Consider the following 18,935-nt stretch of genomic DNA (forward strand, 5'->3'; position numbering starts at 1 on the left):
TATAATACATTATTTCTTCTATAACAATCTCGTCTTTAGGCAGACTATGACACAAGAACTATTAGTAAAACAAAGAACAAAAACCAAAAGAAATCCTCCATAACACTGACTCCCAGTCACTTGGTCTTTACCCTCTGCCTCCTCCAAGTCTTTTTTGTTGGCTAACAGGATCTCCTCACGTTGGTCTGTCAACAGATCAGCCAGATGATGGATAATCTCTGCTCTCTAGGAAGAAAGGTAAAAACATTGAACAAATAAGTAAATACATTCATCCAAGAAGAACGCACAGCATACTTTTAAACCTACTCCTCTGAATAAGCCAGGTCTTGCTCCTAAACCCAAGGTCACCACTCACTGAAATGGCCTTACCTCCTTTCAATCCCATCTCAGCTCTCACTTTTTCCTTCCTCTCTCACTATTAATCTCCCTAATGAATGACAGACACAATCTGTCCCCAAGGGGCCAGCATTTGAATCAGCAGAGTACATCCACCTCCGCATACTCGGTATCACTGGCTATATAGTTTAACTCCCAGGTTCTTTTACATAATTATTTAATGAATTCAGCCAAAGGGAGAAAACCAAGAGACCCCAATCCTTACCCACCTAGATTAAGAAGTGTAGCAAATGAGTGAGATTACTGAAGGAGCAATGGGAAGTGGCTTAAGAGACAAGCTAAGCTCTTCCTTTGCTTTCCTCTCTCTGCTTGTATTGTTTTAAATTCTCCTATTCCTCAGGCCACAGTGCTTCCTTGAAGAAACCTAAATGCATGACTCTCAAATCTGTCCTTAACAACACAAGCCTCAGGAATCCAATCCCCAGCTTCCACCTGCTTCCATTTCCAGACTCTTCACATCTGCTACTTCCCTGTGGGAAGGATCCTACTAGAGAGCAGGCTCTTGAGCTTGCATTTTATAGGTAAGTTAGGTGATTCAGATGGGTTAGAACAAGCAGTTTTCCTCCATTTCCCTGTTTGGAATATGGCAGGATTAGGGAGCTTCCTTGGTCTCATCATTTTCATGATGTTTTGATCAAAACATCAGATTGATGAAAAGCTACCTTAGGCCTCAGGCTACAAAGACAAAAGGGAAAATAAAATTTGGAGAAAGAGGGACGCCTGGGTGGCTCAGTTGGTTGGACGACTGCCTTTGGCTCAGGTCATGATCCCGGAGTCCTGGGATCGAGTCCCATATCAGGCTCCCAGCTCCATGGGGAGTCTGCTTCGCTCTCTGACCTTCTCCTCGCTCATGCTCTCTCTCACTGTCTCTCTCTCAAATAAATAAATAAAATCTTTAAAAAAAAAAAATTTGGAGAAAGAAAAAAGGCAGAACAAATCTGAATCATACCTGTAACTAGAGTAACTCTCTGGGGTCATGAGGAATGAAGGGGGAGACAGGCTTGACTGTGCACTAAACCTTACAGCATGACTCACTCTGAAAACCAACAAAACTATTAGTTAGAGTTACTACCTGCTCAGGTTCCAAAGTGGCCAGCATCCTTCCTCCTGATCGAGCCATTTCTCCCTGCTGCTCAACGGTAGGACCTGTAAAAATATTTGCAAACATCAGATCACAGACTGCTACCCCAGCACGTGCACAGAACGAATGCTCAGTGTTTTGGTGTGTTGTTTCCCAGAGGTCACTCTGGGAAAATGGCAAAAGAATAGACTAGATTAACTCAAGCAAAATACAAGAAACTTGTCTGTATTTCTAAACTGGACAACATAATTTATATCTTACGGAGTTCTTTCAAGTCCACCTTGGCTTATATTCTCTAATATGTTTCCACTTCTGAATGCAGATTATTTGGCAATTCTGTTTTTGTGAACAATTCAGAGTAAATATCATGTCTTACGCATCTTTGCATCTCTAGGCATCCAGCATGGGCCTAGCAAATGTTTCTTAAAAAAAATGGATGTTTATATTCTTTAACTTACTGGTTTTAGAAAAAAACAGGAAGTCTAGCAGGGCAGGTTAGCTAAATTTAACAAAAGCAAAGCAAAGCCAATTTTACAAGAGTGTTGGAGACAATACCAGAATTCATGATATCAACACATGGATTTTGTGATCTCTGTTCCTAGAAGACAGCTTGGTCTTCAGTCTCATCTAGGCATGGTGTGGCTACCTATCATCCACAAACCATGGGACTCTACAAAGAACTACTTACCTGCAGGCTTTACTTCAGAAAAGAAGGTGCCAACTTTCTTTCCCTCCACGATATCTGTGATGACATGCCCAGACACCTTTGGGTGGGTTCCATTGGCAATAACCACAGAAGTGCCACCTTGCAAAGCCCAGAGGGCCGCTTTCACCTAGTAGGAAAGTTTAGATCCCATCATGAGATTCAGACCTTTGCAGGGTCTAGTCATCCACACTATAAACTTGCAAAAAAATAGACAATACCATGTGATACTGAGCAATAGAAGTATATGCAGGAATATTTCCAACAGCTTGGAAGGTCTGAACACACACACAGCTCATGCCTTCTTTCCAGCCCAACTTCAGCATGTGCTGCCTAATGCTGAGTCAATCTGCCCTTTAATGTTCAGTGTTCAGTCTGGTGTTTGACCAGAATCTGAGCCTGAGTTCTTTTAGCCTTTGCATACCTTTTTAGTATGTCTCCGCCATTGCCACATATGATGCTGTATCTTAAGGGTATTACTTCCTAGAGTAATGGGAGGGAAGAACTTCTGAAAGATTTCATAAAGAATATTTGAGCTGGGGCATCTGGCGGCCTTAGTCCATGGAGTGTGCGACTCTTGATCTCTGGGTTGTGAGTTTGAGCCCCGTGCTGGGTGTAGAGATTACTTAAAAAAAAAAAAAAAAAATCTTAAAAGAAAAAAAGAAAGAGGGGTGCCTGGGTGGCTTAGTCAGTTGAGCATCTGCCTTCATCTCAGATCATAATCCCAGAGTCCTGGGATTGAGCCCTGCATTGGGCTCCTTGCTCAGTAGGGAGCCTGCTTTTCCCTTTCCCTTTGTGTGTGTGTATGCCCACTCTAGCTCTCACTCTCTCTCAAATAAAATCTTAAATAAAAAAAAAAAGGAAAAGAAACATTTGAGCTGATAATATTAGAGGATTTATGAATTATGAAAAATATACAGACCCTACCCTTGACAAGTTTATAATATGAATGTACCATATAATATTAGTAAAGAGAACACATACGCAGACACGACTAAATATAGGTACATAATATGCATTAAGTCTGAATTTAGATATGCACATTTAAGTACATATGTGTTTAGTATCATAACCATTAATGCCCAAACACTCACAAAGTAAAAAGGATAAAATATTGTCTGGTTTTATATCTGTTACAGGCAGTAAGAGCATCAAATCCTTACCTTGGCTTCCATGCCACCCATTCCTACTCTTGACTTGGTTCCAAAGGTCACAGACTGCTGATCTCCAGGATAAAATATATCGATGAGCTTTGCATCATCTGACCCTGGGGGACTGTCAAAAAGACCTAAAAAGCAGACAAAAGTCAGTAATACTGCTGTAACGGAAGTGATTGTCCCCTAAAACAGACCCCTGGGCACCTGCCAACCACTCTGTACATGACTGAGCCAAATGAATTCTGTGTTCTAACAGCTCTAACCAGAAAAGGGAAGAAGGGATGTGTATAGTCTGCCCACGCTGAAAATCAGCAACAGAAGGACTCTCTTTACATACTTTTACAACCTGCCTTAATGAATGAATGCTTGTTAGTATCATGGCATGACCACATCCTTGGCACAAAACTTACCAGCCCTGTCCATTGTCTACAGGGAAGCTGTCCTCACCTCTGCCACTGTTACTTATGATGCTGAATTAAGGAAGTAACTGAAGGATGAGTGGCCACTGCAGAAGACACAGCAGCTGTATACTATAACATGACTGTCTCCAAGTGGGATGAAACAGGAGACAGGTTTTCATTAACTCTCACAGCACCCTTTGAAACAGCCACTGACTATACTCTGCATATTATGGGCAAGCTGATGTGAAGGTTAGGCTTCGTCAGCAGAAGAGCACAGGACTCCCAGCATTCATTCTAGATTTATCATCACAAAGCCCATGTCCCTTTTATAACCAAACAGAATAACATAAAATACAAGTTACATGAAACATCATATGCATACAATCCATGATTAAAAATCTTAATAATTTCACTTGCAAAAAGAGCAAGTTGGAGGCTTGGAAAGAAAAATCATGGGCCTGTGAAAATGGAATCACTTTAAGGCCTGCGTGGGACACATACAGAGAGGAACTGCCCTGGGCTGGGGACTGGTCAATGATATCTGGGCAGTGATGTTTTTGGTTTAAGTTACTGCTTTTCCTGTGGGAAAATACGGTCCCTCTGCTTCATTATTCCAAATCTCTAACACAACCCTGCTATATACATCCTCTCCAGGAGAAAGGTATCAAAGGAGTGATGGAAATGGTGTCTGGTATAGAACGAAGCGGTGCGAACCATGGGCAGCAATGACAGGGGGAGGAAAAACCACCTCTCACCACCTCTGCCCACTGCAGCCCAGCATGCATGGCTCCTGGATTTAGGGCTGGAGTCTTTTCAGAAGGCACTATGCTATAAGATCATAAGCATGCATCCCAAGGCTGTTTTGGTTTCATACAAAAATAGCATGGGCAAGGTTGTAAAGTTCCAAGCAATTCCTTCTCAAGAGATGCTGAGGAGGGCCTAGCATTCTGGTATTCTGCTTACTCCTCTTTTTTCCCTTATAGTGGCTTCTCAAACCCATCAAGAGCATATTTAAAATTCTAATATCATGCTAAAAATCAACTTTCAGTGGATAACTAATCAGGGTTAATAACCCAAGCCTGTTTTATATACATGAATGTTCATAGTTGCGTTAGTTATAATAGGCTCAAATGTCTACCAACTGATGAATAAGCAACTAAAATGTGGTGTATCTACAGAGTGGAGTATTATTTGGCAATCATGAGAAAAGTACTGATAAATGCTATCACACTGATAAGCAATTTTAGTGTTTGAGGCCACCTTAAAAATGTTTCCTCGAATCTAGTTCAAATTGGGTGTTACATACTTAACTTTCAAGTTCATGTCCTTTACCTTGCTAGGTAGTACAGGAGAGGGAAGGGTGTAGATTTTTAAATTGAACAGATCTAGTTCTAAAACCAGCCTCTACTAAGCACTGTGTGACTTTGGATATACCATTTAGCTGGTGTGAACTTAATTTTTAATTTCTTCACCTGAATAGCAGAGCTAACCTATCTACTTTGCAAGACTGCTATAAGGATTCAAAAAAATTGACATTTATAAAGTACCTAGCACGGTATTTGTGCATAGTAGAAATTTAATAAAAATCTTCAGATTAACTGAAAACCCTTCTTTTCTAGAGTGGCTCACTCTTATCCCAACCTAGCTATTCCTGTCCTGAGATTTCAAATTTACGGTGGATAAAAATGGCACTAAGAGGGTGCCTGGGTGGCTCAGTGGGTTAAGCCACTGCCATCGGCTCGGGTCATGATCTCAGGGTCCTGGGATCGAGTCCTCTGCTCAGCAGGGAGCCTGCTTCCCTCTCTCTCTCTCTGCCTGCCTCTCCATCTACTTGTGATTTCTCTCTGTCAAATAAATAAATAAAATCTTTAAAAAAAGAAAAAAAATGGCACTAAGACTTCTTACAGGTAAAGAAATGGACATATAGGTATGATATATCAGACTTCCCACAAGGGCAGAAGACAGATCAATCCATCTATATCTGCCCCTGCCTCCATGAGGCAGCTCCCTGCTCTTAATCTTACACCCATGGAGTGTAAATGGAAAACAAGTCCTGCCAAAGTACCCTGCCTTGGGTCTGGGCTGGGAACCAAATAGGTTTTTGTGATCTCCTGGGAATGTAATGAGGGCCCTTTGGGATCCTGTTAGGTTTGGCCGATTTTAGACACAGCTACCATATTCCTTATGGGTCAAAATGTAAACTGGGAATAGCCTACGAGAGTGAGAAGAGTGAATGGAGAGTCAAACCGGAACCAAGAGGGACCCCTCTGAGGAAGGGGAAAGCAGGGTAGAAGAGATTAACATATAAGACCATGGTGGCCACATAGGCAGGACTTCTGCAGTGGCTCCAATTTAATATCACCTGTCTCATGATTTACATTAAAAACTGAAAGTGATCAAACCACAGTGAAATAGCACTTCATACCTATCAGCGAAAAGGCAGATTATAAGAGGTAAGTGCTGGCAAGGATGTGAAAAAACTAAAACCCTCATACAGGGCTGATAGGGCTATAAAATGATGCAGTTGCTTTGGAAACCAGTCTGCAACTTCTTCAAAAGGCTAAACATACACGAAATTACCAAATGATCTTGCAATTCTACACCTAGGTAAAACAACAAACATGTCGGCACAAAAATCTGGACATGGATGTTCAGATCAGCATAAGTCTATCCCCTGATGAACACGTAAACACAATGGGGTATGTGTGCACAATGGAGTAGTAGTTGGCAACAAAAAAAAAAAAAGGACTACTGACAGATGCCATGACACCCATCGATGAACCCTGAAAACATCATGCTAAATCAAAGAAACCAGTCACGAAGGATCACATATTGTGTGATTCCACTTCTACAGAATGTCCAGAACAGGAAAATCCATAGAGACAGAAGATGTAGATGAGAGGTTGCCTGCGGTGGAGAGTGATGGCAAATAGGTACAGAGTGATAAAAATGTTCTAAAATTGTTGTCAGGGTTGAGCAACTGTATGAATATACCAAAAATCAATGAACCGAATAGTAAATCTTGAATAGCTGAGCTGTATGGTATATGAATCACATCTGTATAAAGCTCTTCTAAAAAGCAAACCTGAAATGCCTGGAAATGACAATATTTCAGCATTCAAACTCCATCTCCCAGATTCCCTCACCTTCTTTTTTTTAAAAGATTGTATTTATTTATTTGACAGACAAAGAACACAAGTAGGCAGAGAGGCAGGCAGAGAAAGAGGAGGAAGCAGGCTCTCCGCAGAGCAGACAGCCCAATGCAGGGCTTAATCCCAGGACCCTGGGATCATGACCTGAGACGAAGGCAGAGGCTTTAACCCACTGAGCCACACAGGCGCCCTCCTCACCTTCTTTTGAGCCATAAAATCCCTTTGTTAGACCATATGCCTCAGAAAAAAATGTTCCATAGGGTAAGAAAAAAAAAATTCAAAGAACTTAAAGAGAGGAATTCACATGCTCCCCCATTTGGTATTTAAAACAAAGGCTGGATTAAAGGAAAGGGCATCGCTTTGTACCTTCTACATCTGAAAGAACGATCAGGAGGTCAGTTTTCATTTCCACGGCCAGACGCGCAGCCAGGCTATCATTATCTTTAACACTAATAACCTGGAATGCAGGTAAAAAGTTAAAAGTGAGTGAACTATGCAGCTCAAGATGTTCACAGAAGCACTCTGCTAGGTTCAGGCAGGCAAGATTAATGACTGAGTGTGTGGATGACAGCTCTTATAGGCCCTTCTGTCTCAAAACACTGTGCCTACTGCCCCCCCCATTTCTAAACATGCACCCTTCTCTCCATTGACACACACAAGCCATGCTCATAGCACCATCTGAAACGACTATAGCACCTCACCCTGTTGAATGAGACCCTCCCCGACTTCAGAAGAGCGTATGCAGCCACTGCTCCATGAGGCCAGCTTCTGTCCCAATTGCCCCACCTTGTTTAGGCCAAACTTCCGGTGTTAGTACATGCAGCACAGCACAGCATTAGACTCCAGCATGCTCAGCCCTTAGGAATACTTTACCCACATTTACCCCCTGAAGATCACTATTGGGCTCAGCTGGGGGTACGACAGCATCATTCGTGTTGACAATGGGGACAATGTTCATTCGGAGGAGCTCATGAAGTGTCCCATTAAGGTTCCGCCGCTTCTGTTCATCATGGAAATCCAAGTTGGTCACCAAAATCTAAAAGTTATTAAATGGATTGGAAATGCAGAAGGGAGGGAAATTATGAACATCCTAGCAACAACATACAAAAGATGCTAAGAGGAGGGGAGTTAAACTCTAGCTTTTTGGATCCCATACAGATTGGAATGGAACACATATCTGTGGATACTGATCTAATTCTTCCAAAGATGGGAAAAAAAAAATCAATCACTTGGAATATATAAGGATGCTCAAGACTTCTTCTAGAAGTACTTTAATTCTCAAAGAGCTACTAAATCTCTTCTATTTATAGCTTAGGAAAATTAATGTATGAACTTTAGAGAGATACACTTTGGAGGATGTGATGGCCATCCATTAATTTCTAAAATATCTCTATCCTAGCATCAGATTCAGGGGCTGGCCACAGTAGGCACTGAAACATAAGGTGAGTGAGCCAAGAACCGTCTGCCCTGTCCAGAGAAGTGTAGGAGACAAAACGGAAGAGGGCTGTGCTGCCTTCCCTGCTCTGCCACCAACCATGGCTGAGGTTAGCAAAGACGGGGTCTGAGCCTGTGACTGGCCTGAGAGGCTTATGAAAGCGAGTCTTCAGTCAGAAACTGAAAAGAAGGCCTAGACTTAACTTAGTTCAGGGTAGGCGATGAGCATAAGCTACTCAAAGGTCTGGTGAAGAGCTGGGTGTGGGGTTGGGCAGACAGCTCTACTTCCTTGTTTACAGCAGAGTACTGGGCAATGGCTAGCAGGAGAAGGTAACTGAGGATAGCAAGAAACTAATGGTAATAAGCCCTGAAGCTCATAAATAAATGTTTCAATGAAATCCCTCTAATGTTTAAGGAAGAAGGTTCTTGCAATGTGGACAGGCTGAAGCAGGAAAGGCAGCAGGCAGATGGTCAAGAAAGAAGGTACCCAAACAGTAAAAGTAGGCATAGTGAAGCCCCGAGGGTCTGGTTATGGTAACTAAGAAGATGGTAAAGCAGACTTAATGATAAAAAAATGTAGGTAAGGAAGACAACATGGTTACACAAACAAGGGAAATAATCTACTCACTTATTTGGTAAAAGACTTACTCAATACTTCAGGAATGTTAGGCTCTGTATGAGCTGCTGAGATAGAGAATAAAACTGTTGATAGTTTGGGGAAGGTGGAATGGGGCACATTTTTTTTAAGGACAGATCATGAACTCTTTTTTAGGAAAGAATCCTGTAGGAAACAGAACTTGGTCAAAGGCAAGTCTACAGATTCTAGCCATAGGGGTGAAAGGTCAAATGATAAAATAAACATGTGTAGGATAGGCAAGCAGGAGGTATAAAGGTCCAGTGAAAATAACCTGTTGCTCAAACAGTGTTACACAGAAGGAGTAGAAGACAAGAGCCAAGAGCCCTAAGAGAGAAAAGTATGTGCTTGGAATTGGGCAGTCTGTTAGGATGCAAATTAATTTCATTTTTATGAAGAGAAAACAAGCTGCTCTATTTAAGTCTTTAACCTGACAAACAACTTGGTGGAGTTCTCCAAAAGCCACTGATAATGGTCTTTAATTTTAAGGTTTATTAATTTATTTTTAGAGAAGAGCGAGAAAGAAAGCATGTGCAGGCATGCAACGGGGGGCAGAGGGGGGAGGGAAGAAAGAAGGAGATAATCCCAAGTAGACTCTGGTACCAGAGTGTGTAACCCAACATAGGGCTCAATCCCACAACGCCAAGATCATGACCTAAGCCAAAGTGGTCAGATGCTCAACCGGCTGAACACAAAGCTACCCTGATAATGGTCTTTAAAACAGGACTACTAAAGACAACAAGAAACCATAGAAGGTACAAATGGCAGAGATTTCTTACAGATAAGATCCTAGGGAAGGCAAACATGTGAGATGGTCTCAAGGATGAACGTTTGTTGGAAACCAGAGGGGACAGAGCTCTTTCACATCAATATTAATGGAAGCCACAGCTGATGTGCAGTGATTTTTTTAATGCTACTTTCATTAAAACCAACCAACAACAACAACAAAACACAAAACAAAACAAAAACCCCCAAAAGCATCATATCCAGGGAAAAAACAAAACAAAAGCAGTTACTAGACCTAAGTTTCCTCATCTGGCTCCAGACATTTTTATTTTATTTTTTTAAGATTTTATTTATTTATTTGACAGATGGCAAGTAGGCAGAGAGGCAGGCAGAGAAAAAGGAGGAAGCAGGCTCTCTGCGGAGCAGAGGGCCCGATGCGGGGCTCGATCCCAGGACCCTGGGATCATGACAAGCTGAAGGTAGAGGCTTAACCCACTGAGCCACCCAGGCACCCCCCCCTTTTAAAGATTTTATTGACATTTTTAAAAAAATTAAAAAGACGAGTTTATCTTTGTGTACAGTATAAGAGAATGGTCAAGTTTCATTCTTCTACATATAGCTGTCCAATTTTCCCAGCACCATTTATTGAAGAGACTGTCTTTTTCCACTGTATATTTCTTTCTGCTTTGTCAAAGATTATTTGGCTATAGAGTTGAGGGTCCATATCTGGGTTCTCTATTCTGTTCCACTGGTCTATGTGTCTGTTTTTATGCCAGTACCAAGCTGTCTTGGTGATCACAGCCTGAAATCAGGTAATGAGATGCCCCCAGTTTTGTTTCTTTTTCAACATTTCCTTAGCAATTCGGGGTCTCTTCTGATTCCATACAAATTTTTGGATTATTTGCTCCAGCTCTTTGAAAAATACCGGTGGAATTTTGATCAGAATGGCATTAAAAGTATAGATTGCTCTAGGCAGTATAGACATTTTAACAATGTTTATTCTACCAATCCAAGAGCATGGAATGGTCTTCCATCTTTTTGTGTCTTCTTCAATTTCTTTCATGAGTGTTCTATAGTTCCTCAGGTACAGATCCTTTACCTCTTTGGTTAGGTTTATTCCCAGGTATCTTACGGTTCCTTGGTGCTATAGTAAATGGAATCGATTCTCTAATTTCCCTTTCTGTATTTTCATCGTTAGTGTATAAGAAAGCCACTGATTTCTGTACACTGACTTTGTATCCTGCCATGTTACTAAATTGTTGTATGAGTTCTAGTAGTTTGGGGGTGGAGTCTTTTGGGTTTTCCATATAAAGAAACATGTCATCTGCGAAGAGAGTTTGACTTCTTCATTGACAATTTGGATACCTTTTATTTCTCTTTGTTGTCTGATTGCTGTTGCTAGGACTTCTAAAACTATGGTGAACAAGAGTGGTGAGAAAGGGCATCCTTGTCGTGTTCCTGATCTCAACAGGAAGGCTGTGAGCTTTTTCCAATTGAGGATGATATTTGCTGTGGGTTTTTCATAGATAGATTTTATGAAGTTCAGGAATGTTCCCATTATCCCTAAACTTTGAAGCATTTTAATCAGGAATGGATGCTGGATTTTGTCAAATGCTTTTTCTGCATCAATTGAGAGGACCATGTGGTTCTTCTCTCTTCTTTTATTGATTTGTTCTATCACATTGATTGATTTGCCAATGTTGAACCATCCTTGTAACCCAGGGATGAATCCCACCTGGTCATGGTGGATAATCTTTTTAATGTGCTATTGGATCCTATCTGCTAGAATCTTGTTGAGAATCTTAGTATTCATATTCATCAGTGATATTGGTCTGAAATTCTCCTTTTTGGTGGGGTCTTTGCCTGGTTTGGGGATCAGGGTAATGCTGGCTTCATAAAAAGAGTCTGGAAGTTTTCCTTCTGTTTCAATTTTTTGAAACAGCTTCAGGAGAGTAGGTATTATTTCTTCTTTGAAAGTTTGGTAGAATTCCCCAGGGAATCCGTCAGGTTCTGGGCTCTTGTGTTTTGGGAGGTTTTTGATCACTGCTTCAAAAACTCATTACTAGATATCGGTTGATTCAGGTTGTCAATTTCTTCCTGGTTCAATTTTGGGAGTTTATAGTTTTCCAGGAATGCATCCATTTCATCTAGGTTGCTTAACTTATTGGCATATAACTGCTGATAATAACTTCTGATGATTGTTTCTATTTCCTTGGTGTTAGCTGTGAACTCTCCCTTCTCATTCATAATTTTATTAATTTGAGCCTTCTCTCTTTTTTCTTTTGGATTAGTGTGGCCAATGATTTATCGATCTTATTGATTCTTTCAAAAACCAGCTTCTAGTTTCATTGATAAGCTCTACTGTATCTCTAGTTTCTATCTCACTGATCTCTGCTCTAATCTGGATTATTTCCCTTCTTGTGTGTGGAGTTGGCTTAATTTGTCGAAATGGATCAAAATGGATAAAAGACCTCAATGTGAGACAGGAATCCATCAGAATCATAGAGGAGAACACAGGCAGTAACCTTTTCGATATCAGCCACAGCAACTTCTTTCAAGATATGTCTCCAAAGGCAAAGGAAACAAAAGCAAAAATGAACTTTTGGGACATCATCAAGATCAAAAGCTTCTGCACAGCAAAGTAAACAGTCAAAAAAACAAAGAGGCAACCCATGGAATGGGAGAAGATATTTGCAAATGACAGTACAGACAAAATGCTGATATCTAGGATCTATAAAGAACTCAAACTAAACACACACAAAACAGATAATCATGTCAAAAAATGGGCAGAACACATGAATAGACACTTCTCCAATGAAGACATACAAATGGCTATCAGACACATGAAAAAATGTTCATCATCACTAGCCATCAGGGAGATTCAAATTAAAATTACATCGAGATACCACCTTACACCAGTTAGAATGGCCAAAATTAGCAAAACAGGAAACAACGTGTGTTGGAGAGGATGTGGAGAAAGGGGAACCCTTTTACACTATTGGTGGGAATGCAAGTTGGTGCAGCCACTTTGGAGAACAGTATGGAGATTCCTTAAGAAATTAAAAATAGAGCTTCCCTGTGACCCTGCAATTGCACTATCCCAAAGATACAGGGATAAAAGTGAAAAGAAGGGCCACCTGCACCCCAATGTTTATAGCAGCAATGGCCACGGTCGCCAAACTGTGGAAAGAACCAAGATGCCCTTCAACAGACGAATGGATAAGGAAGGTGTGGTCCATATACACTATGGAGTATTATGCCTCCATCAGAAAGGATGAATATCCAACTTTTGTATCAACATGGACGGGACTGGGAGAGATTATGCTGAGTGAAATAACTCAAACAGAGAAAGTAAATTATCATATGGTTTCACTTATTTGTGGAACATAACAAATAACATGAAGGATATAGGGAGATGGAGCGGAGAAGGGAGTTGAGGGAAATTGGAAGGGGAGATGAACCATGAGAGACTACGGACTCTGAAAAACAATCTGAGGGTTTTGAAGGGGCGGGGGGTGGGAGGTTGGGGGAGCCAGGTGGTGGGTGTTATGGAGAGCACATACGGCATGGAGCACTGTGTGTGGTGCATAAACAATGAATTCTGTTATGCTGAAAAGAAATTAATTAAAAGAAATTAAAGATGAAATTGCGATTGGATTGTGGAAAATAAGAGAGCTGATAATAGCAGCTGACAGAAATTAAGATTTCTATTATATTTATGCTAACAGGAAAAAAAAAATCTGAAAGAGTGGGGTGCCCAGCTACAGACAACAGGTGGACAAGTCCATGCCTTTCTGCTTTAGCTCACTTACTCAAGAACACTCTGGAACAACAACGTAACTGTGGATAACACTGTGAGAATTATGAAGAAACAGAAACAGCAGTAGGAAATGAAAGACCAAAGTCTGAAAGGATGTATACATAACAACATCAAATATGTAAAATAACACCTATGTAAATGGTGGGATCAGGGACAGCAAAGGAGTTGGAAGACAGTAACTTGGGGAGTTCAATTTTTTTCCAACTCTTTTGTGAAATGACTATTAACTTGTTTTGTGATATTTACATGTTTCTAGTGTATAGTGGTACTGATGATCACAGATATAACTGAAAAAATAATTCCGGAAATTTAGCTAAAAAACAATGTGGAAAGAAGGTTCTAGAACATTTCAAGGGCAACCACTAAAAATGTACAAGTTTCATAAGGATGGGAACCATGGTTGATTTGTTTACCACAGTATCCCCAATGCCTAACACACTTCTTGGTATACCATAAGTGCTCAATAAATATTTGCTAATGAATGAAAACCAACCATATGCATTCTTCTTTCTTATCAATGCTTGATAGAAATTTATTATACAAGGCAACCAGGTATAAAGAGGGGTACCTGGGTGGCTCAATCATTAAGCGTCTGCTTTAGGCTCAGGTCGTGATCCCAGGGTCCTGGAATGGAGCCCTGCTCAATCTGGGCTCCCTATTCAGCAGGAAGCCTGCTTCTCCCTCTACCACTCCCCCTGCTTGTGTTCCCTCTCTCGCTGTGTCTCTCTCTGTCAAATAAATAAATAAAATCTCTAGGGGAAAAAAAAAAAAAGATAACCCAGTACAAAGAGAAGCAAGCTGCCCAAAGCCAAAGAAGCCAATGAAATAAAGATACCTAATTTTATTGTCATCAAAAATATAAACACATAAAGTAGTAGCTCTAACAGTTACTAGCATATTACCAAGTGCTAATAATTACTGGGAATGATGCTACATTAAATGCCTTTCATATATTTTCTCATTGACTTCTTTCAAAAACTCTCTCAAGTAGGCACTGATGTTATCTTTTTTTTTCAGATGAGGAGACTAAGACACAAAAAGGTTACATCTAACAGTTTCTCTGCATTTCCCAACTAGAAAGGGTGAAGTTAAAGCAGTCTAGCTCTAGAGCCTTGCTCATCATCCCTTTGCTTTACGGGAATCACCCTCAAAGACCCCACGCCTCTCTGCAATGGTGAGCCTCTCACCTGAGCAGCACAGATGCTGTACTGGGTAAACATGGCCTCATACAAGGCCATCAGTCCACTCTGACCGGCAGCCGCACAGGCTCGTGCTTCTAAGACTGGAATTGCCTGTAACACACAAATAGATACGGTGTGGTTGGGAGTAAGGCAAGGAGGTCTATAAACCCATTACAGGGGCTGGAGGTAGCACTCACCATCTCTTTCAGCTGGTTCTGCCCCGAGTGCAGAGCCTGTCGGACACTCTGAGACAGAAGGATCTCATGGCGCAAGCGTTGCTTGCCAAAGGCTACGGCTCCACTGGTCACCAGCATCATCTCTCGGCCTTGATTCTGCAGCACAGACACCTAACATTGAGGGAGGAAAAGTTACGAGTTTTTACTGTATCATCTCTTCTCTCACAAGAGACTCAGGTAGGGTAGATGACTGAGTGGATCCCAAATGCTGGTTTATGGACCAGCACTGGGCTGGCTCTGGAAGAATCACCCAAGTTGTTTGGTAAAAATACAGATTCCTACATACTATCTCAAATTTGCTAAGCGGATGGCAGACAGAGATCAGAAATTTTGAATGAGGGGATTCTGGTATGCAGGCACCTCTGACATGCACAGCACTTGATGGTACCTGTGGGAATCTATAGTGCAGAAGGCCTAGTTGTTCCAGAAAAAGAAGTCTGGAGCTAAGAACTACAATGTAAACTTAGCAGATGGCATCTTAGGTTCTAAGGCATGATGTGTAAGATTGAGGCTTTCTGAGGTATGTTGATCCCTATGGGTCACCTTAGGCTAGACCAAGGACAGATGTTGACCCTGTTCTGCTCTGTCTGCCCAGCGTGAGCTGTGGTCACTTTGTTCCCTACTTTGGAGAGATGTGAAAGAACCAAAGACTCAAGCTACAAGTACAGTCCATAGTCCTAATATGTCCATTCCTCCTGATGTTTAAGCACTAGCAGCTCAGGAACTCACCAACATCTGTGATGAATCACGACTTTGAAAAACAAATTTTTATCATAGAAAATTTCATACTTGGGGCATCTGGCTGGCCCAGTCAGAGCAATGTGAGACTCTTGATCTTGGGATTGTGAGTTTGAGTCCCATAATAGGTACAAAGATTACTTAAAATGAAGAAATAAATAAATAACTTTAAAAATGGAACAAATGCTCCACACACAAAAAAAAGGAAAAAAAAAAAAAAGAAAATTTCATACTTAACCAAGCGGTACGAACAGTTTTATAAATCCCCACGAACCCACCACCCAGCTTCAACAACTATTTCTCATGCCAATTTCCCAGTATCTGGTATTGCCTTTACAGCTAGCCCCACTATTATTTTATTTTATTTTATTCTTAAAGATTTTATTCATTTGACCGACAGAGATCACAAGTCAGCAGAGAGGCAGGCAGAGAGAGAGGGAAGCAGGCTCCCTGCTGAGCAGAGAGCCCAATGTAGGGCTCGATCCCAGGACCCTGGGACCATGACCCAAGCCAAAAGCAGAGGCTTTAACCCACTGAGCCACCTAGGCGCCCCACCCCCACAATTATTTTAATACAAATCCTAGGCCCTGGACACACCATTTTGTCTATAAACATTTCAGCAGTAATTGCTAAAAGACAGAACATATATGCATACATCTAAAAACCAGTGTCACCTAAGACATTTCAGTAACTCCTTAACATAAAAGATCCAATCAGTTATAACACTGCTCCAATTTTTTCAGCTTGCCAAATGACAGTGACTGAGAGGTCCAAAGATGGGAAAGCCAAATCAGAGTGTAGTTTTTCTTGAGGCCTCCTAGGACAGAGCTGGGACTCAGCCTGGGCCTCCAGGACTGGAAGAATTTGCATCTGCTGCTAAGATCACAGTGTGAATGGTGCGCCTGTAGTTGTATAACCAAGAAGTTCCTTCTGAAGAGGAGGCTCTAAGAGTGGATTCCAGGTGGGGGACAAGGACAGGAACGAGTATGACAGGCCGGTGGGCCAGGGAGGAAGTAAGCTTGAAAGCAGGAGTGGTGGTCTCACCAGGGAGAATGGGAAATAAAGCCCGTCATTCCATTAGGCAGTTACGTGTCAGTGAAGTTTCTCACAACATGGCCCTTTCATAAATATCAGCAAATTTCACCTGCACCTGGCTTTGTAAATAAAGTTTTACTAGAATATAGTAAAACTATGAACATTTACGAACATTTACTAGAACATTTACGAACTGTCTATGGCTGATTTTGTGCTACATGGTAGAGACAAATATTTGAGACAGAGATCATCTGGCATACGAAGCCTAAAATATTTACTATTTGGTCTTTTGTAAAAAAAAGTTTATTGATACGTACTTTTGGCAAAAATAGGTAATAGGATATGTAGTATGACGTCTGAAACTCCCACGTCAACCCTTCTTTACTGATAGTCTACAGTTAGCCTGGCTTGCTTGCATAGTCAGTGGGGCATAAAATCCCTACTGGAAACTTCTGCTTTGCACCCTTTCAAAGGTAAGATTCCCTGCATGGATCTCTTAGTAATTCAATCTGAAGACAGACTGTGGTCCCTGTGCAAATAAAGATGTTGGAGGACTTGGGCACAGATGTCTCTCAGACCCCAATGCCTGCCTGCACCCTCTCTTGCTGCCTCATATCCTTTGCCTTTATTTTTATTATTTTTTTTAAGATTTGATTTATTATCTGATAGACATAGTGCAAGAGGGATCACAAGCAGGGAGAGTGGGAGAGGGAGAAGCAGGCCTCCCACCAAGCAGGGAGCCCGATATGGGGCTTGATCCCAGGACACTGGGACCATGACCGGAACCGAGGGCAGTCGCCTAACAACTGAGCCACCCAGGCATTCCGCCCCCGCTTTTTAAAAAATCCTTTGCCTTTAAATGAAAGTCTTATATGGGTATTCTCTGTGGATTCTGCCAAATTCTTTCAAATATATAAACTTAGAAAATCTTTGTAATGATAGCTCATACTTATTTACTAATTTAAAAAGAAAAAGCTTAGCAAAACAGGAACAAAAAAAAGCTCAATATTCATAAACATCCATCTGGGTACTCAACCCTGAGTACTTATCAGTCACCTGGGGAACTTTAAAAATCCAGGTGCTTGAGCCCCACTCCAGAGACTGAGTGTGAAGCGTAGGAATCTCTATGCCCCTTAGATAATTTTAATGTGCAGCCAGGATTAAGAATCATCAACAAAGGGATGTCTGGGTGGCTCAGCTGGTTAAGCATCTGCCTTCGGTTCAGGTGATAAACCTGAGCTGATGGTTAGGATGGGTTAGGGATAAAATTAGGGCCGAACTGACAGCTTTAAAAACCTCTGTATTATTTTTATTCACCAAGAGTCTTCCATCTTGGCAATTACCTGCTCAACAATAGATGCCAGGCGCCCCAAGGCAAGGCCGCACTCATCCCCCCGGGTTACTACAGCACTTCCAAGCTTCACCACAATTCTCTTCGCGTGCTTCAGCTCACTGCGGTGGGCAAAAGACTTGCCATGTGTACGACTGAGGGGTACAGTGATAAAGGGGATGTTGCTCCAAGAACGAACATGTCTGATGGCTGAAGACTGGACACGATCTGTAGCTCCCAAAGTCAAATGTAAGAAAAAAGATTAATATATAATAAAAAGTTCTCATTAAAAACATACACATGCAATATTAATCAGTTTAGTCAAAAAATAACCTTATCATTCTTAACTGAGTCAAACCAACTAAATCAAAAGCCAGTATACCCAGCATATTCTTATTCTAGTATTGCCTGGAGTTCACACCCAGTATACAGGTCCCAGATACACTCAAACACTGTGAAGAGTTTAAACAAAATAATCTTCCCTGAAGACAAGTTGGCAAAATACACCAAAAGTCTTAAAAATGTTCATGTCTTTTGATCCAGTAATTCTATGTTCAGAAATTTATTCTAAGAAACTAATTAGAGATAGAAACAAAAAGATTTCTCAGAAGGCTGCACCAGTGTTATTTCTAATAGGAAAAATCACAAGCAAAGTAAACATCCAAAAAAAGAAGAATTAATTAACCTTTTCATAATTTTTAATAACATAAGAAAATGCTCATGATGTTAGTTTCCTGTGTCTAAATGCACAGAAAAAAGATGAAAATAAATCACAATGTTAATGTTTTTATTTTTGATAGAATTACAAGTGATTTCAATTTTCTTCCTTATTCTTATCTATGTCTCCCAAATTTAAGCAATAAAAATACATTGTTTAAAAAAAAAATAGTGTGCTTTTAAAGAAACCATAC

At 41.0% G+C, this 18,935-nt stretch overlaps 1 protein-coding gene across 4 annotated transcripts in view; it reads right to left on the bottom strand.

Annotated features, from left to right (window-relative positions):
- ALDH18A1 (aldehyde dehydrogenase 18 family member A1) overlaps window positions 1-18,935 on the bottom strand; it is a 42,392-nt gene that overhangs the window by 12,936 nt on the left and 10,521 nt on the right. Inside the window, exons 3-11 of one of the 4 annotated variants that reach the window (XM_059398215.1) lie at window positions 18,038-18,252; window positions 14,883-15,032; window positions 14,692-14,796; window positions 7,774-7,926; window positions 7,257-7,347; window positions 3,344-3,468; window positions 2,166-2,310; window positions 1,469-1,542; window positions 111-225 (exon numbers count right to left, since the gene is read on the bottom strand). In XM_059398215.1, the coding sequence (XP_059254198.1) occupies window positions 111-225; window positions 1,469-1,542; window positions 2,166-2,310; window positions 3,344-3,468; window positions 7,257-7,347; window positions 7,774-7,926; window positions 14,692-14,796; window positions 14,883-15,032; window positions 18,038-18,252 (1,173 nt within the window). Of the gene's footprint in view, window positions 1-110; window positions 226-1,468; window positions 1,543-2,165; window positions 2,311-3,343; window positions 3,469-7,256; window positions 7,348-7,767; window positions 7,927-14,691; window positions 14,797-14,882; window positions 15,033-18,037; window positions 18,253-18,935 lie in introns of all 4 variants that reach the window. The other 3 variants (XM_059398214.1, XM_059398218.1, XM_059398216.1) reach the window with 3 other exon arrangements.

This window comes from Mustela nigripes, chromosome 4 (genome assembly GCF_022355385.1).
Source record: "Mustela nigripes isolate SB6536 chromosome 4, MUSNIG.SB6536, whole genome shotgun sequence".
Classification (NCBI taxonomy): domain Eukaryota; kingdom Metazoa; phylum Chordata; class Mammalia; order Carnivora; family Mustelidae; genus Mustela; species Mustela nigripes.